Below are 25386 nucleotides of genomic sequence, written 5' to 3' on the forward strand. Positions count from 1 at the left end.
TCTGTGAATTAACAAGTGATGTGTGAAAGCTCAGTGGTATTAGGCAGAAACTGAAATTCTTTCTGGTGAAAATATGAGCATAATTACCACAAGGAGGTAATCATCTCACCTGTGACCAGCTGCTACTTAGGATGGAGGAATTCCTTCAGTCTTTTCCTGATTCATTGAATCAGTGAAGTCTAGCGTTTGCTTCCCGTTCTCTCTATTTACCAGCTTCTCCTTTGTGCAGAAACTCCTGTGTGGAAAACTGGGGAGATCTTTTGGAGAGAATCCTACTGAAAAAAATGGACTCACCTGTTTCACCAGGCCTCGGACCTCACTGCAAGAAAACGTTTTCATTGAGAGTAGTGCATTTGAGTTTGTTGGCTGTGACATGTGTGACAAACTAATTCTGGGGTTTAAGATGACACGTACTATCCTACTGCTACAACCTCTGTCTAGTTTTCAGAAGGTTAAACTCTTGCTTCATAAACAACTCCACATTTGCTTTACGTGTATGGTTTTTAACCACATTGAAAAAAAAACACTGAAAAAGTGTAAAAAAAGGACATTATTCCCGTTGTCCCATGTGAGCATCTGTCATTGACAAGGGATTGTTTTTGAATTGAATGAATTTATTTATGAATCTTCAAAGTGGACAAGAATCAACCCATTGAAATTAACTGATAAAAAATGAAACATACAACATTTTGAACTATGAGAAATTCTTAGTGATCAAATCATACAAATATAAACAATAAGTAAAACCAAGTAAGAAGACATTTAAATCAAGGCTTTTGGTTCTACTTATGATCGTAATACAATGTAATGTATGATATAGAAATGTGCTACATGAAATACATTTGAATAGAAGGTACAGTAGCCGTTATGTATATGGACCACATTACAGAAACATTATAATGCACAGTAATACACAGGTAACAAAGCATAACTAATAACAGCATTCTTGCCAGGTTAGCAAATTGTATCATTGAAGCAATACTATGCAGTTTAGAGAATCATACAGTACAAGAGGATCAGGGTGTGAAGCCAGGCTGTGTGATAGAAAAGAGAAAAGCTAGTTTTCAATAATGTAATGTGATGCATATATTCAGCTGTTTATGTATCACATACATTCTACATTTAACTTTGGATTAAGTATGGGTAAGTGTATCCAAATGACTACCCGGTGTGTTTGAAAATGGTTACTTTGTGAGAACAGTGATTGGTGTAGGCTTTTATATTTGATGAATCATTTATTTCCTGGCAACAACTAAGTGAAAAAGTCTTTGGAAATTGCCTCTACAAAGTTGGGTGCTGACATGAGGATACCAATAGTGCAGAGGATAGTGAAGAGTGAGAAAGCCATGAGACAAAGCCTGTCGATAACGGAGGCGGCGAATTTCCACTCGTTGCACACAGACTCACCCTCGTCTTGGTCGCGGAACCTTTTCGCGATGTAGCGCACCTCATCCAGGATCTTGGCCATCTCTAATTCTAGGCTTCCAACTGCGGTGACCTGACCTGCTGGGAGGAGCATCTCGTCCTCGCCTGCCCGTCCAACCAGGCGTCCGCAGAGGACCCCGGAGTCAGACGAGGTGGCAACAGCGGAGCAGTGAATGCTCTCCAGGCCACGCACGCCGACATAGAGCATGTTGCCATTGGTGCATTGGGAGGCTGAGGTGCTCATGTTGAGGTCTATGCTGGTTAGGCTGCTCCGTCGAGGCTTGTTGTGACAGGCTGAACGCACTCGCTCCTCACCCGGACGCCTCATACGCAGAAACCAGGCACACCAATGCAGGAGGATCACACGGGTCTTTGAGATAAAACGGTGAATGAAAGAGTGGATTAAGGCTATAATTCACTTTAAATCTGCCATTGAAGAAATAAGAATGAGTGCAGAATATCAGTCTCATTTGTATGGGTTAGACACATTAATATTTACAGAGATGCTCAACTTGTCATCGTGGGCGATTGTGGCTCAAGAGTTGGGAGTTCGCCTTGTAATCGGAAGGTTGCCGGTTCGAGTCCCGGCTTGGACAGTCTCAGTCGTTGTGTCCTTGGGCAAGACACTTCACCTGTTGCCTACTGGTGGTGGTCAGAGGGCCTGGTGGCGCCAGTGTCCGGCAGCCTGTGCAGCTGTGGCTACAATGTAGCTTGTCATCACCAGTGTGTGAATGGGTGGATGACTGGTTGTGTAAAGCGCTTTGGGGTCCTTAGGGACTAGTAAAGCGCTATACAAATACAGGCCATTTAGTCATATTAACTTTTCCCAAATTGACAAATCACAGTAAAAAGTGGACTGAGTACACACTCACTGGCCACTTTATTAGCCACACATTGCTAGTACTGGGTTGGACCCCCTTTTCATCTTCAAAACGTACATACCTAATGAACTGTCCAGTGAGTATATAAAACATGCAGGTGTTCATTCCACTTTGTGTTGTTGCATTCTTTGGCTCCATACCTTTTCATTAGGTTATTACCAGTTGCTCCAAATAAATTGGGAAACTGAATGAAATGTAAATAAAACAGGATGATGCAACGATTTGGAAATCATCTAAACCCTATATGTATTTTGACAATAGTACAAAGATAACTTATCAAATGTTAAAAAGGAAAAAATTGTGGTTTCTTTTGAAAACTCTGCCCATACAAGCAACACGTTTTTAAATGTGGATTCACTGTTTACCACTGTGTTGCATCACCTGTTCTTTGAAGCGCTTGAGAACTGAGGAGACCATTAGTGCAGTTTTGAGAGCTAAATGTTTTCCTATTCTTGCTTCATATAGGATTCCAGCTGAACTTCTCTGGGCTTTATTTTTCACATTTTTCATTTCACAGTGCAGATAATGCAACATTTTCACCATGTGACAAATCCTGAGTGCAAGCAGGTTATTGTAGATTGCTTAAAAATGTCATCTGGATGGCAGCATATGTGGAATTTATGTATTGTTCAGCACTAGCACGGCCTTTATAGATGATTACTGTGAATTTGTATCCAATTATGTTACTAATCTGTTTCTTAGTAACCTTAGTTTTGAACTGCTAGAGATTGTTCTGTTCCTCTTTCCCAGCTTTTCTGAAATATCTTTCAAAAAAATTGCTGCATACATTTATACATTACATACACTTATGTTATATTTGTTACATATATTATATTTGATATAGTTTTAACCCTTATGAATTCACATATATATGTTTAATCAGTGTCATATTTGCTATATCAAACATTTGTTTTTTTCAATTTAATACTTAAAAATGTGCATTTTATTTAGGTTTGTCAACAGTTTGTTTTTAATATATTCCATATTTTTGCATGTGTCTATAGTGAAACTACATAAATAATAATGCCAGTAAAATTCATTATTGTTTTAGAAAACACTCACCCATTTTGGCATCTTGCCTCCATCAGGGTCGTGGTGATGATATTGCAGGACCAGAACTGTAGCAATCACCGAGAGACCAACAATGACCATTGTAGTGGCAAAATATTCGGCTGCATAAAAAAGAATTGCAGGCGGCAATCAGAATGGATCAGAAAGAAGTACTGTGTAGTAAAAAAAACAACGAGAAAACTAGATGATAACATCAAGGTTTTGCATACAAGAAGAAAGGCCGGGCCGGTCATTAAGGACAGCAAATATGTCTTCATCCCTTGAGCATTACTGCTCACTTATGTGCCTGAAGAAGTGCTTTCATTCCGCTGATTCAAACAGACTGACTCAGATCCCTAAACCAAAACGAAATCTAAATACTGGGTAGCTGCTTGAATTTGGCTACACTGTGATATAAGGAAATCCCTGATGAAAAATGACTACAGAAAATTTCACCCTTTGCTTCTCTCTGATAGTAGTTGACACCCATAGGAACCGCTTTTAACTTTGGCCTGGCTTACCTATTAAAGGCACAGAGTCTGATGTGGCGGGCATAATCTCTGCAACTAGCAGCATGAAGACAGTCAGAGAGAGCAGGACCGTAATACCTGGGGAGGAAACCAAATCTCAGTTATCAGCTGACAACAAAACGTAGTTCAACAAAAGTATTCACACACGTATGTTTTTGATCTTTCAATCAGCTACAAATCACCATACGCTGGAGGTAATGTCACAAACAGACACAAAGACCCTCTAATATTATAGCAATAAAATGCAGAAAACTGTGTGTACTGTTGCAGACGTATTAAACATTAAAATGACTGTTTTATCATTTTCAGGTGTTTGCAGTTGCTTTGTACCCAGATTTATTCTATTATTCACATTTTGTTCCTATTTCGCACAAAGCCATTCAATTTATTCCATGAATTTGTGCCACCTTATACTCTTTTAGTCTGCTAATTTTGCTTTGTTTTAAGGTTTATTCTACTCTACAGCAACTGGTTAATTCACAGTAGTCAAATGTGAAAAATTGAAACATATAATCTCTATAAATCAAAATTTGGGAGTGATCAAACCTCACTGTGTCACAAGATGACCTGAAAAGGTAAAAGCAAGAGCAACACGTATCTTTAGCTATGGGGAGACAAATTTTCACATCACCACTGGCTTTAATGACTAACTAAGGCTACGTTCACACTGCAGGTCTTAATGCTCAATTCCAATTTTTTGATCAAATCCGATTTTTTTGTCTGCTCATTCACACTACAAATAAAATGCGACAGCAAATGCGCTCCAGTGTGAATGCTCAAAGCGGCCCGCATGCGCAAAAGAAGATGTCACACACAACGCGCTCTGTTTAGACCCAGAGCAAACAATATTGTTTGACTGATGGCCCTTAATATAAAGACTTCGGACTTTACGTTTCCCAATTTTTGCTTTAAGTTATTTTGTTATTTACATAATAATGTAGATAACCTAATAATGATCCTTATTGCTGTTTTAGAGAGGAGCAGTGCTTCAAAGGATAGTTGCAGATTTCTGTCAGAATCTGCAGATTATGCAGTACAAATAAAATGTTAATGTTTCTCCAACGTTGTCTTCCCAGCAGTTTCACCGGATGGCCAGGAAGCATTCGCGATGTCTTATCGGGCGCTTCTCCGGCGCCGATAATTGGCAGCTGTCTCGTGTCAGTGACGTAAAAGACGGATTTAATGCGACATGACCGTTCAAACAGCAGTCGCTTTCTAAAACATCGGATATGTATCAGATTCAGTACCACATACGAAAGTGACTCAGATCGGATTTGAAAATATCGGATTTGTGCCGTTCACACTGTCATACCATGATCGGATATGGGTCGCATAGGGTAAAAAAAAATCGGATTTGATGCGCTTTTGCGTGCAGTGTGAACGTAGCCTAACTTCGCAACTTCCCCCATGCATGCCCATGTGCGTTTGATGCCTCTGAAAAACACTTTAAAAGCGGCTTGAGTTTGTCATAACTGCTACTTTAGTCCTTTCTTTGGATCAGGGAAGAATATTTAAATCTGAAAAGGACTGAGGAGAGTATTAATGTTCTTCAACATCTTCAAAAGTTATTTTTGGAATTTTTTAAATAAGGACAGTGCAGAGAGACAAAAGACATGGGGAAAAAGACCAGGCCAGTGACACAGGAAATACAACATGAGGATCAAATAAGTAGCAGCCAAATGCTGTTAATGTACTTGATTAATCTATTGTTAACAAGTGTGAGCTCATCTATAAAACAGAGGTTTTGGTAGTTTGCTGGTCTGGAGCCTTCAGGTGTTTTAGGTGTCTTTGGTGTGGCTGTGGTTTAGCAGGTAGAGCGTGTCATCTACTAATTGGAAGCTTAGTGGTTTTTCCAGTCTGCACACCTTGGACGAGATACTGACCCCAAGCTGCTCTCTGATGCATCTGTCAACGTAGAAATATGTGTGAATGTTAGATAGAAAGCACTTACGTGGAAAACTGTATGAACGGGTGAATGAGCCAAGTTGTATAAAGTTGTGTTCAGGTAGGGTAAAAAAGCGCTGTATAAGAACCAGTCCATTTAACACAAACCTATGTGTGGACAGCCCAGCAAATTCATCCCAGGTTCAGACCATGCAGTACTCAGAGAAACGGCAGAAAATCAAGAGCTACATCACACACACTACAAGCCTCAGTTACTGTGTTAAATGTCAAAATTCATGGCATGACAAATAGGAAAAGAATGAACAAGTATAGGTGGCTTGGAAGGATAACTAGGAGAAAGCCTCTTCTTTCTATATGGCAGCACAGCTTCAGGTTTCAAAGTTTCTGAACAAACTACAAGACTTCTGGAACAATGTCCTTTAAACAGACGACACCAAAGTGGAAACTGACCATAGCGCCATCTACGGTGAAAAACAAACACAGCATATTAACACAAACACCTCATTTCAACTGTCAAGCACTGTGTTTTTTGCAGCCACAGGACCTGGGCACACTATCGACCATATATTCCTCTATGTACAAGTATTCTAGAGTCAAGCACAGTGATGTGAGGCCATCAGTTCAGCAGCCCAAACTGGGTCATGCAATAAATCATGGGTTGTACTCTCTTCTTTGCATAACTACACACACAATAATCTTTCTTAAAAATGTCATACTGTAGTATAAATAGCATAATATCAAACAGCTAGCTATTCAAACATTCAAAACATAACTAGTTTCATTTTATTTGGCTATTTTGTTGTTTTTCCTTAAATTTTCATCTTACCATTAAATGCACTATAATGTTCCTGTTGATCCATTTATAATATCACAAATCACACTTCTCATGGCAGCTCAATAATTTGAAATTAAACCGGGCAATAAATGCTGGCATTAAAACACATTTCTCACTCTGTGTTCGCCATTCTTAAAAATGCTGACGTTGAGTTGGGTAACTAGATATACTGATTTCATTTACAGCGGTTTTTATGACACAGTCAGCACACACATAGATTGAGAAGAAGCTATGAGACATTGAAGTGAACCGCATTATACATAAAATTTTTAAATTAATTTTGTGTTAAAGAAGAATTCATACTATCATAGCAACTTATATCTTCACACACCCAATCCTCGTTTCTCTTTCCTCTATAAGCTTTGAAAACATAAAAAGCAACATGCAGATGAAAATGCACACAGTGAGCCCACACATTAGGCATCATTTGGTTAATGAAGGAATCCAGCTGCAACACAGGACTCTAATCATTTGAAAAAGGCAGAAACTACATAAATTAATAGCCTCTACTGAAACATGCAGTACACACACACACCTCAGATACTGTCTATATAAAGCATCTATAATGAATGAATGAAACACTCAGTCAACTCTGACAACTGCGATAAGATTAAAGGTTTTCAGAGGTCCTCTGACAATCCTGTTCGTCAATCTGTGGTTATAATTAGGTCACTTTATTGAGCCACGGAGCAATAGGATTGCTGGAAAGCCATTGGTTTTCATAAAACCACTGATTACCCAAGAGAATATGGGTAAGCAGTGGTTTTGAAGTTGTCTAAGATGGAGAAAAATGAAAGAATAATGAAAGAAGGTTTGGCTGCGTGTCAAAACTACTTAGGCTGTAAATGATGTAACCTGGTTATGAACTCATTAATTTTTGCTATTTTGCTTCATTTTTCATATCATGGTTATCACAAAGATCACAGTCACGTTAGCATAAGGTCATTTACAAAATGATCAAACTTTCTGTAGCATGGGGGTTTAGGAACATTTGATTTTTTTATTTTTTTTTACAATAATTGTGACATTGAAGCTTCTTGGAAGCACTTGCAAAAGAACAAAATTGAAAATGTTTTAACAGAATTACCTTTGTAACCTGAGGATGGCACACATCATTGAGAAAAGTTAATGTTCAGAAATCGGCTGGTGGATGTGCAGAAACAATACTGGGGTCACTCAGGACCTAAACAGAACACCTAAACTCTAAAGTCTAACTGAAAAAGACGCCACAGCAACTGAAGTATCAAAGGTGAAACAATGTCTGAAAGGTACACTCTAAGTAGCAGAGGTGCAGACATGCCTCTGGACCCCCAATTTAAATTGATAACGTCTTATGGTTCTGGCAACAAACGCATATTACAGACGGCTGCTTTAGAGTCACACAGGATATAAATCTGGAATATTGCACCACAGCAAAATCAGCTCATCAGAAGAGAATGGATCTCGATTTCATCTTGAAAAAAAAAAGAAGCTAATGGAATTTTAGTTTAGTGTTCGGTGATACGACAGCTTAAAAATAATGTAGCGTATGGCTTGATTGGCACAAGGATTTTTGCACTAACAAAATGCATTCCAACTGAGAGCGATATCCCAAATCAATTCATATTAAAAAGGAGTCTATATGAGTAGCTTTGCTAGATTTGTAATTTGAGTGAAATAACAGTATTGGCAAGCTCATAATGACAATGCTGATACAGTGAGTTTAAGCATATAGAGGGTTTATTGTTCTCAATGTGAATTGATGCTCTGTGTTATTATTGTATTCGACTCTATTACAATTAAGGTTATGTCTTCAACTCATAGTAACTTTGCTTGGTAGCTCAGAAACTTAAAGTTTAATTTTTTTTAAGTTTTAAGAAAATATTTTATCTTTTCACTAATTGCAAAAGCACTACTGCAATTAGTGACATTCAGAAATGTGCAACTTGGAAGTTCCTGGTTTCTAAACTATCTGCATTTTTAATTCAGAGCCACATCTTTAGGTAGATTGTGTCTCAAAAAAAGGAGAACCACATTTGGCGCTAGCTATGTGTTCACAGAGTGGGATTAAAGCTTTCAATATTGGTTAAGAGACTGAGACAGTATGGTTGTGATACTGAGGTGATATGCATTAACGTGCTGCTTAAAGAACATATTGCAGACAAAGAGTTTTGGAGTAATTTTAAAATAATGCCATCACATTGTTTCCCCAACTTTATTATTTAATACTAACCTCAAGATTGTCTCTAGCACATATAGCAGCTGAGAAAACAGTGGTAAGGAGTCAAGAAGTGTCTTTGCTGTAAACTGTCCACTTAGTTAATATGTTGTTTTTCTGTAGTTGCTCTAAAATTCTGCCACCAGTGCCATCCTTCGGCCTCCTAGCAAATGCACCTTTGGTATAAATTTTAAAATCCTAGTTGACATCTTTCTGAGTTCCTGTGTTCAAAAGATTGAAAAAAAAAACTTGACCTTCTATCTTGAGGTGAAGGTCAAAGATTCAATGAGATTCAAACTCATCTGAGATTTTTAGTAGATGTACCATTTGTATCAATTTGAAAATTTCACATACCCTCATTCCTGAGTTATTGCATTGACAAAATACCCAAACAGCTTTTCAGGCTGAGGGGTGAAAAGCACAAGGAAATGGATCTGACTGTGTGTCAGGTATCCAACAACGTAACCAAAAATGCATGGTGGTTTCAGTAATGAGAGTACAGTAAAGGGACTTTCACATAGTCTTTGTCGCTTGTGGTTTGTTGCTAGTGGACATTCCAGGCTCCGGTTACCTAGGTAACCCTGTAATGTACTGTGGTAGTTGCTTAAATCACTCATCTGAGGGTTGAGAAAAGATGGGACACACCTTTTTCTACTATCAGAATTTTTTTTTGCCTGGTGTTGCCTGAAGTAGCTGGATGTAATTAAAATTTTATGACCTCTGGTTGCCACGTACCTGCTAGTTTCTTAATATGTGGACTCCCATTAGCGTATCATGGCCATCCATTGCTTGCTAACTTTTGATGGGTTTCCATCTATAATGCAGGTTCTTAACTTTGCAATTGAAGTCTTGAGATTACAAGACTTCAATTGCAAAGTCTTCATTTTTTTTGAATGAAGCTGGTTTTACCCAGGGAGATTTTCTCTCCAGAGTCAGCAGGCAGGAGGAAGACAAGCAGGGCCAGAGTAGAGATCAGGACGCATGGGATGAGAAGATTGAGGCCATAGTAGAGCGTCCGTCTGCGCATCACCACGGTGAAGGTGACGTCAGGGTACGGTTCCTCACAACAGCCGTAGAAATGCTCATTCCTTTGTCCTGGAACCTCTGATTCAAAACAAGGCATACATTTGCTGTGGTCAGACGGGTTATAGAAATTTGGAGAGAAAGACTAGAGCAAAATATTTTCAATGATTTTACTGACAACCTTACTTACCAACAAGATCCCACTCTCCGTTGGCAATGTAATTGCTGATATCTGCATCCATCACCTTTAAGTCCAGAGACCAACCCCCGTATGTCCAGGAACCAAACTTCAGGTCACATCTTTGGACATCAAACGGGAACCAACGCACATCGATGTGGCAGGTGCTCTTGAAAATCCCTGTTGTGGTGAGAAACACTGAAAGATGCCGAAAGACTTGCTTTCATACATATTGTACTTCACCTGTAGATAGAAACGGACACATGAATATTCCAAGCTTAGTTAGAGAGCATAGTCGATTACTCTGGTATATAGGAAGCAGAGAGAAACTGAAAAATGAAAAAGAGAGGCAGCAAAGAGTTTTACTCTGAGGAGATGTGAAGTCAAAGTGCCATCCATCTGAGAAAGAGTACAAAATCCAATATGACAATGTGATGAAAGTGGAGGGTGATTCTTCAGGACAGGCAGCCACCAAACTATTTTCATCCATATTTAAGAAATATAGAAGACACTGGCAGTAAACAATGCCTCTGCTGGCGGCATTAAGGTGGCAAACGTGAATATGAAATGAATATAGACAATACTGAAGAATGAGTCCGATTTACTGTAATGAACCTCAGACACAAAGACAAATGTCTGGAAATTCAAATGATTTGTCCCATCTGCATACAGTTTTATCCACATAATGCAGTTGTGTTCAACTCAAGCATGAAATGATTATTTGGTACCAATATGGCATCCAATGAGGAATCATTTGGAGAAAAGTTGAGAGGCAATTTTCTTGAGACAGAAGTAATCAATCCAGAATAAGTACAGTGATCAAGCTGTATTGATTAAAGATGCTAAGGGAATGCCAGCCAGCACTTTTGCTGGGTAAGGAAAAAGGGGAAGAGCTTGGCAGGGAGAGCAGTAATCACCAGCTATAACAGGAAGGCGCTTTCTTTCAGTGTGCTCCCTTGAATCCATGCTTATACTCCATATGTAGAGTGATCAGCCATGTCATTAAAACCACAGGTGATGTAAATAATTACACTATTATTTTTAGCCATTTTTTTAGCCAGTTACACTGTGTCACTTCCCATCATATTTTCCTTTGTCTAAAGAAAGCAACGAAAGCTTGTAGCTTGTGACTTTTTGGTGACTTCTTTCCCTGATGGGCATAGCATTACATGAGCTGACCTCCACTCGTGGGTACAGAGGGACACCTTGTCATACTTTTGTTATTTAGGTTTTTATCTTTATTTGTGGTTCTCTTTTGATATTAATTGTGTTTAAATGGTTGTACAGTGCTATATAAAGAAACTTTACTTTCTTACTTACCCTATGATAACCCTTGCAATATTTAAGCAGTCGGTTTTAACTTTATGAATGGTGGGCGTGTGTGTGCATATGCGCTGATGGTTTTAGAGAGAGATTTATATATAACAGGGGTGACAAACATAAGGCCCGTGGGCCAGAATCAGCCCAGCAAAAACTCCAATGCGTCCCACAGTATGGCTTTGGAAAATGTGAAATAGGATGTAAATTTCAACTTTTAAACTGCATTTTCACAAGTTCGACAGCTTTTCCTACGGATAAAGACCTCCCTCATGGACATTCATACTACACCAGAGCAATTACATGAGACATTTCTTTCTTTTACAACAGCAGCATGTCTTTATCGTGTAGAAAAACTGAGACAAACTGGTGAAATTGCATTTTTTTTCTTATGTTAAGATATCTCATTGAATAAATATGTAGTTACATGTCTGTACATTGACAGGATGTCTGGGCCACATAAGATTAGTATGTGACCTGCAATGTAAATTGAGTTTAACATGCCTAATATATAGCATCAAAATGTGAATGGTGTCTCAGAACCAGGTGGATTTGAAAAAAAAAAATGCCATTCTGCTCTAAGAAAAACATTAGAAGATGACACTTTCTATGCAAGAATGAGATGAAAAGAGTAATAACACAGTTAAACATGTGACCAGACTTGCTAAATGAAAAACCACATTTTTATGCTAGCCTAAGTCGAGAGCTCCTGGCTCATATTTCATACTTAGCAATACTAATCTTCTCATGTAACACGTCATAGAAAAGACAAAAGACATCTATGGGGCATTAAGTTCAGGAAATCAATTCAAAGCTGCAGCTTATGAGAGCTCATTAGCATCTGCTATCCCCAAGTCATAGTTTGTCATGTTACTGCACAATGGTAAGAAGCTGCTGGGTATAATAATAATAACAATAACAACAACAACAACAATAACAACAACAACAACAACAACAACAACAACAATAATAATAATAATAATAATAATAATAATAATAACAACAACAACAACAACAACAACAATAATAATAATAATAATAATAATAATAACAATAACAACAACAACAACAACAACAACAATAATAATAATAATAATAATAATAATAATAATAACAGGGTTTTTTTTTAGTTCATAACCAACTGAAACCTCTTTTTGTAGAAAATAATTCAACTTGAAGTAATTTATGAATCAAAGACAGTCATCCACTCTCTCAGATTTTATTGTGAATACTGCAAAAATAATTGGAGTTCATTACAAAGCCAATATGAAAAAATAATGAGACTTCTTGTTCTTTATGTCAAATAATGATATACTATCATAATTATTATGTACAAGTATTCCAAAAGCCCTCCAGGGTTAAAATTTCATATGTTTGCAAAACCACACCAGACCCACATTTGTTCACTGCTCTGAATTATTAAAGTCGGGTACTTGTCGATACAGAGAGAAGTGACAAGTACCTCTTCAGTAATACTCATGGGGGTGTAGATGCACATTAATGGCAGCGAGTCGCTGTCCTCTGAGGACGAGTGTAAAGCAGATGTATTTTGATAATTAAAGAATAACGAAACATTTGCAAAGGTTTGGATTTTAGGCATCTAAGATTTAGTCACACAAACAACAAATATAGTATTATAGTATTTTCTTTTTTAGTATCATATAAAATGTCAGTTCATTTTTGCCATTACATGTAGGTTTTTAGTCACAAAAGACTCTTCAAGTCTTGAAATGTGATCGAGTGGTTATCTGCAGCCTCTAAACATTGGCCTGTTCTGTTCTGTAACTGTGTTTGACAAAAGGTTTTATTAGGACATCATTCTTACTACCTGTGTTTATATACAACACATATTTATGTGTGTTGCATTTATGTTTAAACTGCACCCACAGGAGGCTTATGTAACATGATGCATCATTCTAATACACACTTCACTGAAGACTCGCACAGGGAAATGTTTTTTGGCTTTTTTGGATGATATGTAGAGCCTATGGACCACTTTGTTCTTACTTTACTGCTGTATAGAAAGCATTACCCACACATGAGCAGGGCACAGAGGTAAAACACTTGGACTGGATCTAGAGTAAGGTGTAACAATTAATGCTTTAACATACAGATGATCTTTTTAGAGTCAGAAGATTCAGGAGCCATGTATTTATTTTAAATGTACCCAGCTAATATCTGCTCCTGACAGGACAGGCAACTTCTGTGCGTTGTTTCCACATATCATTTGTTATTGTTTTTGTTTTCATATTTCATACGGTAAGTGTTGCTGCGAAGGTAAAAATGTCTTTTTCCCCAGTCAATATGTGTCAGTGACTAAGATATGGCTTTTACCTGGAGGTAGGTAGGAACAGGTGCCCGAGGAGTTGACCAAAATGTTGGTACGGAACGTAGCATCGAACCTTTCGTCCGCACTGTAGACAACATGGAACAATTCCAGCATTTAATGTTGAGTTATTTGTCACCAGTATTATTTCAGTGGAAGTTACCTGAGCAGATTCATCCTGAAGTTTTGGAACAATATCTCAGAATTATATGAATACAATATTAATTTGTATAAGACACAAAGCGAGGAGGGGCAGTTGTGGTAGGAATATATAAATAATTCTCTAAGTCAATATTTCTGCAGATACACAACAAACAAGGAGTCACATCTCATGCAAACCTTCCCAGGAGATGAGTATTTAGTTGTTACCCTGCTACCCACAATGCACTCCATCTAAATAAATTCCCAAAGGCTGGGGCACGGTTGAGCTAAAGTTGAATAAAGAAAATGACATTCATATGAAGTACAATGCTCTCTCTCTCTTATTAGCTGCCAGGGGAGTAAGGTGCCTTTAATGTATTTTGTTCAGACGTTCTAGAGATTGATTAATGGTGATCGCTATAGCTTTATTTCATTTGGGACATATAATGAAATGCTCTTCCTACCATTTCTATACAATTTTATTCATTTGTTTAAATGATTTATTGCAAAGTGCTTTTCTAGCTTTTTACTTAAAGTGCACAGCTCCCCTATCCTTGAAGTGTAATATCCCAGCCGTGTAACCAACCTACCAATAAGATAAGAAGATAAAGTAAAAATCTTTTATTTGCCATTTGTACACATACACTGGGTGTGGGTACATAGGAAATCTTGTGCAGAGCTTAGAGTCAGAGGGAGGGGGGAAATGAAGATATGAAAGAAAGAATATGTCAAATAATTTCAAGTATAAAACAGTAGTTTTTGTATTGCACTTACACTAAATGACTGTGGCATGGAAAAATATCACACGTTATTAAGATGTATATTGCACAGTAAAATGTGTACTGCACATAAAAATATATGTTACAGTGGATAAAGCCAAAATACACACAAATACTAACTAACTAACTAATTAAAATATATATTTGTGTGTATTTTAGTTACCCCTTATTTTGTTTTTGACCTCAGTATGACTGTGACAGCGAAAACTTCAAAAATGGCATTAGATTGCATTTTTATAACAGATGTATTTAAGCTGAGTTTCTCATTGCAAAGAAAACGGATATAGTTTAATAGCAAAGCCCATCACCTGATCTCAACCCAGCACAGCATGCCTTTCAGTTACTTAAGACAACACTGAGAGACCCACAACAGCTGATGGCTGCAGTAAAAATCAAGGGAGGAAATAAGTGCTGATGTCTATGTGTTCTGGACCTTAATGACTGTAGAGGATTTTCATCCAGGTATTTAAAACCATCCTGAAATCCTGAATTTAAAATGATGTCAGTTTGCCCAATTAATTTTGAGTTTCTGAAAATGGCCATTCATTTAAATAGCTATAATTCCTAAACAGTTAATGAGACACTCTGTTCTGTAATTCAATCGCATATAATTTGATTTAAAATCAACTGTGTTGGTATACAGAGTTAAAATTACCAAAAAAAAACAAAACAGAAAAGGACAAGGACCGAGCTGCATGTATCTTTAAATTCTCTGCTTGTCTGTCTCAGCAAGACAGTCATAATAATGCCTGTGGCAGTACGGGGTCTGATGCTTTCCAGAGCTCATGAAACCAGAGCAGAAGCCTGAACACAGTATCTTTTCACATGTTGCCACTTGAATAAAGTTATTCTATTCAGGCACTCCCACTCTCTTTGGGAGCTATTTCATAGTAAATAAAACAGTCAGTAGTATACGCTCATTTTACATTCTTGTGCGTCCTTGTTTAATAAAATGTCTAAATGTTTGATGGGGTATTTGTGCTGGTTGCGCCCAATCAGTTGTAGCCTATCTCACTCTGCAGCTGGAAATCTGATGGTGCCGGGGTTACATTTTTAACAGCATACACACACATAGTGAATGTTTAGGTCAAAAAAACAGATGAGAGCCTGCCAAATACAGCAACTAACTGTAACTGTAATTTGGGAGACAACAACATATATAAAGTTGGAGGCTATAATTAAATATATACTTAATGTCACGGTCCTGGGTCGGTGACCCAGCGTTTGAGTTTATTGTTATTATTTTCTAGTTCACTCAGATTTTGTATTCTGTTAAACAGTCTGGGAACTTCCTGTTTTACTTTGTAGATCCATGTGTGACTTCATTGTGTTCAACTTATGTCTCCCTGTCTCGTCATGTCAATTAGGTTCAGCTGTGCGTCCCTCCTGTTTGTCTGCCTGTGCTCTTGGTCAGCTCGTCAGCATTTGATGGTGTTTTGTTCATCACTCTGCATCTCTCGTCATGTTTTCAGGGTTGTCTTTAGTTTTCCCAGTATAGGTTTTGGTAGCTTTTCGTTCCTCATTCCCTGTTTTGCCACTTTGGTCACTTGTAAATAAATGCTCGCTCGCATCATAACCTTTGCCTGCATTTTGGGTCCTTTTCTCCACAAACACCACACCGTGACACTTAATACCATAAAAATGGGAGGTGTTAAAAATATTACTCGCTATTTATGTTTAATTTAGTAACAAGTTTAAATTTCAAGTTTACTCACAGAGCATCCAATAATTACAAAATTTTACAGGTACCTATATTAACATTTTGTTCATACCAAAGATATGCTAAAGATTATACAGTATTCATTGGATTTTGTATCTCCTGTACATCACATCCTTCAAAACGAATATAGTAGAGGATGAGGCACAACAGTTTTCTTTATTCGCCATTTTTAAACAACAAGATATTGTTTACAATATTTGGTCTTTAGTGTATCACAGACAGCGTGACTGCAAACAACCTTGTTTAACCTCTGGAGCACCAAAATCTAAAAATGCATCACATCCCTCTGAGATCCCTGTGCGTTATGTAGAAGAAGATGCATGCACACTAATACTTACTTAGGCTTCTTTGGGAATCTATATTGTAACTTACAAAGTAACCAGAAACTCCTTTTAACCATACACGGTAATCTTCCACTAACCTGACGTGCACATCCAGAGAAATGTAACTACTCTTCAGGTCGATGCAGTCTGCAGAGACTGAATTTCATGGAAGCGTACGGGTTAAAAGTAGCTTCCCTCTATGTTGCAAGTTATAATGTAGATTTTCTGCAGAGGTCTAAATCAGGCATAAGTCTAACACCATGTACAACTACAGTTTACAACCCAGCAGATCAGTGCCTACCTGTTATACAGCAGAATGTCTGGTTTCCAAATGAGATGGTCAGGAAATCTCACATTGGACACACCTGGATAATCCACTGGATTCCACTGGAGGTAATAGTCAGTCCAGTACTGCAAAATGCAAACACATTTGGCACCTTGACTTTCACATTCCACTTACTTATTTTTAATACATTTAAAGGCCTATGGGCTTATTAAGCCTTTTTAAAGGCTCGGGGATTTAACACGGTTTCCTCGTAGCAGTGACAGTTACTATAAAAGCCAAAATAAATGTATGTGACAACATCACAGAGTGACATGGAACAAGAATGAGACTTGATTTCTGTCTGGAAGGTTTTCTGTTCAGAAAAAATGCTGCTAAGAGCATTTGAAATGTCGACATAATTGGAAAGCTCAGAGGATGATTACAGTTCCAGCTTGTAGCTGTTGAGACATTTCAACCCAAAATGTCAGAAGATTATTATATTTCAGTTATAATAAGCACGAGTACTGTTTAAAGGGCTCTTGATACCTGCTTTCTGTGACATCAGACCTGGCCTGAGATTTAACGTGGTTATGGTGATGGTGAGGGTGCCTTGGCCAGGCTGAAGATATGAGTTTACGGTTGTGTTGGTCTTTACTGCAATGTCAATTATATGTGACTACAGAGGCTGAAAGACTCCAGGATTATGCAGAAGGTGGTGCTGTATATGGGTGAGGCAGGCTGTTAAACATTTAAACTAAACTTTGGTACTTAGTGGATACTTGGTTTACACACTGTAGGAGATACAGTGTCTATTTATTTATAGACAGTATATATGTAAATATCAGAATGTATAATTACAATGGATAAATATGATGAGCTAAATAGCATTTGATTCCTTTTACTCCATTTCTAACTGAAAATTGTCAATATTTTTCATCTTGTGAATATGATGGCTTTTATTTATTTCATGATAATTTTTTTCAAAGGTGCTTCAACAAGCATTTAGCATTTTTATAATATATTTTTAGTTTTTAAGAAATTTAGACAGGTTTTTTTTTAAAAAAATTTTTTTTTTTTAAATAAATTTGTGAGAATTTTAAGCTTTTTTTCCACTTGTCATTATGAGGTATGGTGTGTAGAATTGTGAGGTGAAAAATGAATCTGATCCATTTTGGAAAAAGGCTGTAACATGAAAACATGTGGAACAAGTGAAGCGGCGTGAATAGTAATGTTAGAAGTTTATGCCTTTGCCTTATCATTCATATGCATCTGGCTCTTATCTGTGCACACATGGTTTTACATCTTTAGTTTATTTGATTGTCTGCCTGGAACTGCAGGAACAGCAGGAACTGCAAAACAAAACCGAGTCTGTACTAAATCTGACCCTAACTAAGTGGAACTAGGCGGTCAAATTAATTAATGTTCATTCCCTTTTCAGATAAAACATAATTTTGCACTAGAAAAATGCGCCTGAATTTCAGAATATGCTTTCCTTTAATGGCAGCATATAGTTTAAGTAGCATGAATTCCAGATGTTTCTGAAAAATCTGATAATCTAAAGCCAAACTGTGGGTTACACAGCCCTGGGTTCAAATGTAACGGGACAAAACAATATAAGGCACAAGAATGACTTTTGTATTACAGATTATTTTCTTAAAACACATTGGGAATGGCATCTATCCCTGAGGATAAATGAAGGTACTGATTACACATAATGTTTAAAATGAAGCTCCAGAATTTCTTTTAAAATATAAATATGAATAGAAAGGTGAATATTGCACCGAATACAAAACTCCAACTCCAGGTCCACAGCCGTGGTGATATGTATGAACACATACTGTGAAGACACTTCTCTTGATTTCATGGCTTTCATAAGGAGTTTTCTAATCCAATCTATAATTCACTTTTAATTAACTCAAAGTGCCATGTTCAAGTTGCCAGTATAATGAACCATAAAGGTCAGTTAATGATAAAGGCAAAGGAAAACAAACTGAGGAAGGATGTAATTGCCTGTGCATCTCACACGGTGATTTTGGAAAATGGCATTTCCACAGCCAGGGAATCCTCTTTAATTTGCTTCACTGTTTAACAAAAAACCTTCCACCTACTTTTTAATCTTTACGACAAGTCTTTCATTCATTTAACATCTACAAAACTTGCTGATCTATTATTTAATTTGAAAAATGACCAGACGTAACTCTACTCTCCGCTTTGTGCTTTATTAGTATGTGTATACAACTATGCAAAGTTGTCCATGTCTCATGCCAACTCTTGCCAGCAGGCTTAAATGCAGCCCTGTGTCTTAAGACAGCTGGTATTACATGAAACACAGCACTGCACAAGAGTATGAGGGCATAATCGCACTTAATAATCAAAATACTTGTGTACTAAATTATCTTCAATGGTTGTATCGAAGAGGTCATCCAGTTTGTTGGGCATTGTAAGATTTATAGTACAATTACCCAGTGGCACTGATGGAGGGCACTAGAAGGGTCGATCACATTTAATGTTTCAACATGTAATCTTAAAGAATCCTCCTCAGTATTTCAAAGTCGTATATGTAGCAATGTATACATCTTGTATGCATCTTTATGACATTTTCCTTTTTTCCCCCTTTTACTTTTCTCAAAACCTACACAAGTAAAATAATCCAACAGATGCTGGATTGATGCTAAAACAAAGTACACTGTGGATGCTCTCGGCGCGATCGTGTGCCTAAGAGCTAAAATGAATTTTGCAGGGAGCAGAAGGAGAGAGAGTGAACAAACTCCCGCTGCGATGCCCCAGAATGATTTAAAACAGACCAAACAGCCTTGGTTCAGCCTTGGTAGAGTTGCTGACGATGCAGCAACAGGGATCTATTGTCACTGTGTGGACAAGCTGTAATAAAGCATCTGCGTTAATACACTTCATCTCACTGCATGAAGGACAAAGTGCTGTACTGCCCGTGTGGAAGACAAATAGAAAGTCTGGTTAGCACTACGCGTGAGTTACACAATTCATTTCATCACATGCTCAAAATATGATAAATCTCTTTGTGGTACATGTTTGCATAAACTAAATACCAGATTAAATGCCAAAAATAAAGGTACAATGTAACACTTAGGTGAAAATGGTCTCAGAGTTAACTGAAAGGATTTATATAAAACAGATGGCTCTATGATTAAAATGCATGATGTGTAAAGCTTCGCGACTCAGCTTTTCTGTGACTTTACATAAATTATACTTACCAGCTGTAGCCAAATGTTGGTTGTTAAAACCTGGTTCTTCTCATCCTGTTAGAAAAACAGAATTATTCATGTTTGTAATTAAGTACATCTCTTTGACTTTTTTCTTTTTGATTTTTTTTAAATGAAGTGTATGCTTCATAAATGGGAAATCACACTACTAGAAATGTACAAATCCGCAGAAGCGTCAGTTTTTAAACCTTTTATAACGCCTCACTCACACTAGAGAAAACAATGTTTGGAGACTGTGGCAAAATCAAAACTGCTGCATTAGTATGCACTGAATTTGGGATCTTGCTGTTTTTGGAATAGTTGCTTCAATGATGGGGATCAGGTCTGTCATCTTTAAATATATGAAAATTTCTTACATAACCATGCATGACTTATCACTTTACTGGCATGTATAGTATATGTAGTAGAGTACTATGTAGTATGTATAAACAGCTGTGTTTAATGGGCAATCATTTACGCACCACATCCATTATTTGCATGAGGGTGAGGCCGAAGGAAACAATGAGACTCTGAGAGTCATTCTGGACTGGTCTCACTAATGGGTTGTATCCATTCATCAGGTCACTGTACAGTCTACGCTGGTTTGGCCCTTGATGAGAAACTACAGAAAAAAAGAGAAACAGGTAACCAGGACTCCAAAGAACAATTAATAAGTAAAATAAATTATAAATATAAGCAAGAAAGACATTATTAGTCACATCAAATCATTCCTTAACTTCCAGCAGCCATACTGCAAAACAATTCACTATGCAGTATTTTACATCATAGAATATGAAGTATGAACAGTTATTTTTTAGATGTTACTAAAAACCTGAGTAAAAACAGTGACATTTCTAATATGCTGAAGTTCAGACAGCGACGCTAATTTATATCAAACATCAAGTACACACTTCTTTGCGTATTGTGCAAACTGAAAAAAGGATCCCGTGCAATGTGAAATGCACAAAAGTCATTAAAGTCTATCCTCTAGCTCTGTTCCTTTATTAAACATTATAAACTCTAATGTGGCTGACAAAAAAGAAGTAAATAAGTAAAAAAAATAAAAACATGACCTACAGCCAGTCTGTAGCTTTCTTTACTACTTTACACACTGAGTTGCCTCCACCCTACACACACGCACACAACCGTAATGAGAAAGAGCCCCACCAAGTCACACTGCTACACTGTACCTTCACATGTAAGAAGAATAATGTCTGCACTGATCTACGGGACAATCTATCTAACAGCTGTTGACATCTTCTAGTCTGGACTGGTGTGACAAGACTGACACACAACCACTGCCATTAGATACACAATGCTGCCGTGGCTCAAATGATCAATAAAAAAATTTATTTGAAGTGAAGTTTATATATATTTGTGGATGAGACTGAGACAGCTAATTGAATTTAACTCAGCCTCTCCACTCTCCTGCAGCCCCTTACATCTTCCCCTTTTGCAGCCACTCACTACTACTCCACTTCTGTTCTGGGTCAGTCTCACTGCGTGGTGCTGATCCACCTCCTGCTTCATACAAGTTGTAAATCTCGCACTTTAGAATAATTTTGCAATTGATTTAATGCATCTAAAGTTGGTGTTGGAGTCATCAACATTACCTGGGGTGGTGAAACAAATGCAGCCCAGACATGGCAATCTTTCAAATGCCGTATTTGGACATGATTCATCTCCCAATCTCAAATCAGACCTGTCCCTCATTTTAACACACTCTTAGTTCCTCTCCTGAGTTATGGAGCGTTTTTGGCAGCATTTCTTCACTTCACTAATGACCCAGTTATCCTAAACCTCCTATGAGAAGCACATTATCCTGATGGTTTGGCACAGAGCATACTGTCTATCTGCATATCCCTATTCCTCTGTTCTCTGTTGCATCCACTTCTTTCATTAAAAAAAAAAAAGGTTAGCTGAAAGCTTGTCTTTGTCCATATCCCAAGTGGATATCCCCCCACTCCTGATCTCACCGTAATCAAATTTCAATGCAAGGTGACATTAATGTGTTGTATTGTCCACATACTGTTATACACCCCAGTACCATGATGTCCGAAAAACCACAGCGGTATCCACGAGAAATGAGCTTGGAGCCATAAAAGGGAGAAGGAAAGTCTCTCAACCTCTTAATCAAATTTATCAGCCTTAGTAATATCAAAGGGCTGGACAGGACCTATAAGTACTCCAGACATGCCCTGACATTTATATGTGCATGCACCGTATGCACACACACCAACAACACTTGCTTCGCTCTCAAAGAAACCTTCATTAACCCCTACCTGTAAAGTGCAGACTAAAGAGCCCCAGTCAGTGATTATCATTAAATGAATTGCCTCAATTAAAATATTCAGAATCAGAGCAGATTTGAGTAAAACCGATGAAAAGCAGTATTCAATTAGAATAAAACATAAAGCATTGGAGATTTTGCACAGTTTGCTTATGTCCCTGTAGAAGGACCAGAGCCAGGATAAGATGCTCATACATATGGCAATATCTTGTGAAAGAAAAAAGACTGTTATTCTGTTTTGTTGTGTTTTTTTTAAACATAGAAGCATCTGTCCAGTCACTGTTTGCCCCAATCTCTTTATCACTCATAAACCACAATATTAGAAATGCTGTGACCTTGCAGCTCTTTTTATTCATTTTGCATAATATTTTTTCTAGTTACATCATGAGAAACCGCACAGTTCAACAACAAAAGAAAGTTCAGAGCTGACAGACAAATCAGCCACACGTAACATGTAGTACAGGACATTATAACATGTTTGTTCTCTGCAAGCTGCATATTGGACCTTACTTTAGTATATTACTTCATAGCTTCTGAACCCATGAAAAACACACTTAATATCAAATACTAGTAATGATGACTATAACTACAGTCACACCGAATCATTTGCACACACACACACACACACACACACACACACACACACACACCACTTTCATATGATTACTAAGGCATCTAGACCAAAAGTGTCTGAAACTCAGTGTTCGGCACAACAGGTCTGCAATCTCAGCTAGGGAACCGCTAAAATCAATCCACAGCAGAGCAAGGGTTAACGCAAATGAACACGCCTCGTTCAATAACACACACACACAAATTCTATTACTCCTAATTATTTAAACAATAATTGTTATTTTTAACATTCATGCCGCGCGATAGAGTTAATTAGCCAAATGAAATGCATGCAGACTGCCTACCTTTCACTGTGCAGGCGGTGACTGCAATAGAAAGCAGAAAATTTACTAAGTCCATGTTGAAGCGCGTGAGGAGTGAAAACAGAAAGACTCTTCTGGATGCAGGAACGGCAGCGATAACACTGTGGGGCGGTGTGAGTGTGCGATGAGAGGGAATTCTGCCAATAAATAACTCCTCCTCCCAATGAAGAGCCGCTGTTTGGCAGCCCATTAATGATTTAATCTGAAGGATCAAAACTTTCTGCCCACAGTAGAATTTTTTATCCTTACCTTTAACATATTTTGCGGTACTCTCTCATTTTTACAAGTGAACATTTTTGACTTTCAACACTGTTGACTGGATCTCCATGTCCCCTTTCTGTTTTTTGCGCATTGTAAAATACACAAATGACTAAATAGGCTACACTAAATCTATTGAGTTTATATAATTTATATTTCGTTTAAATATATTGTGGTTTTATATCAACCTACACTACCTCTTGCGTAACTTTTTCAGTCAAAAGCACGAGGAAGCGTCTGCGTAACTAGAGGCCATCTACTGGTCTGTAAAAACCACTACAATTATATTGCAATTGTGGGATGGAGTCTGTTTAATTATCAGTTTAATGTTGCAAACACTGTACATATTGTTTTTAATTTACCCCTATTTTAAATCCCTACACACAGAATGTGTTTAAGATATCATTAAGACACACCAAGTAACTCATGCTGCTTTAGGATAGAAACTCTAACAGGGGTGGGCAATGAATTGTCCCAAGGGGCCAAGTGAGTAACTGGGAGTTTTGTGAAGGGCCAAAACAATAAGGTGAGTTTCAGTTCAGTAATAAAAGTAATATAAAACAAAGACGCCCCCCCCCCCCCCCCCCCCCCATCCACATTAGAGACAATTACAAAACCATTACTGGGCTACGAAAAGCAGCAACAGCCAACGTCAACTAATGTTCTATTTCATACTACTCATTCTGCATGTGTTTCATGTACATTAATACTGAAAATGAATAAATACACCCCAAAATTACTACAGGACTGGCACAAATGCACAAATTCTAGCAAACTAGACTCCTGTCTTCACCCATAAATGCTAATCATACTGTACGTGTCCTGAACAGGTCTTTCACTGTGTTTTTTGTTTTACCATCCAGAAGGTAAACAGCAGCACTCTTTCACTAATGTGTTATATATGCCCAAAAATAATGAGTCTATATATTCTGCCACAGACAGATTTAAAGTGGCTGATTAAAAGACAAGTGGCAGAGCTGAATGTGACCTGCATGTCGAATCATATGTTTCATCAGCTTGTGACCGATAAGATGAAATGTAATCATGGAATAATTGCACAGGCAGTCACTTTTCAGTGTACTGTTATCATTTTGAAACAGAGCTTACAGACCAATTATGTGCACATGCAAGTCAAAATGCTCTTAGACTTTATGCAAACTTTCTTCATTAGAAAGTTTGCATGAATTGACAGCAGGATAACACATTAATATTTAGCTATTTAAAAGAAATCACAACAGATATGTTTAAATTGAAGGCTTGTTATTTACTCATATGGTAATGTAGTCATAATAATTTCCTGATGTGTCAATGTTGATACTGATATCAGGTTGAATATCAGCCCAGCCTAATATGTGAGAGTGCTGGACATTTTTTTTTTTTTGAGAGGTAGGGTAAACAATGGGTAGGTCACTAACAAAGGACCAACAATCCCACCTCGCATTCACACCCGTCAACCTAACATGTATGTCTTTAAACTGTGTTTTCCTGGTATTTAACCTCTTTTGTATGGAGGACCACGAGAGCCCTCCATATAATCCAGTTGCTAATTCAAATGTTAATCCCTGAGCTAATCCGTGAGCGAACAGGAAAGGGAAATGGATTTTGAAATGAGGAGTGGAATCGACATTTTAAAAAGCATTTTGAAAATCAGTTAAATTGGAATTCGAAAATGGTTTTTGAAATGAAGTTTTTTTTAAAAATACTTTGAAAATCAGTTTTTTAATGAGGAAATTCAAAACTGAATTTACAAATGCAGAATTTATTATACAATTCATTATTTAAACACAGAATTC

General features: G+C 37.5%; 1 protein-coding gene across 1 annotated transcript; it reads right to left on the minus strand.

Moving 5' to 3' along the window:
- Positions 1-593: 593 nt before the first annotated feature.
- On the minus strand, positions 594-24164 carry LOC146525342 (neuronal acetylcholine receptor subunit alpha-7-like). Its single transcript, XM_085166599.1, has 10 exons — positions 23318-24164; positions 20596-20735; positions 20126-20170; positions 16932-17041; positions 13676-13755; positions 10037-10204; positions 9733-9927; positions 3878-3964; positions 3369-3478; positions 594-1795 (listed from the first exon to the last, which is right to left on the minus strand). The coding sequence occupies exons 1-10, from the start codon at positions 23523-23525 to the stop codon at positions 1253-1255; spliced, it is 1686 nt and encodes a 561-aa protein (XP_085022725.1). The 5' UTR covers positions 23526-24164; the 3' UTR covers positions 594-1252.
- Positions 24165-25386: the final 1222 nt, after the last annotated feature.

This window comes from Neolamprologus multifasciatus, chromosome 1, assembly GCF_963576455.1.
Source record: "Neolamprologus multifasciatus chromosome 1, fNeoMul1.2, whole genome shotgun sequence".
NCBI classification, from domain to species: domain Eukaryota; kingdom Metazoa; phylum Chordata; class Actinopteri; order Cichliformes; family Cichlidae; genus Neolamprologus; species Neolamprologus multifasciatus.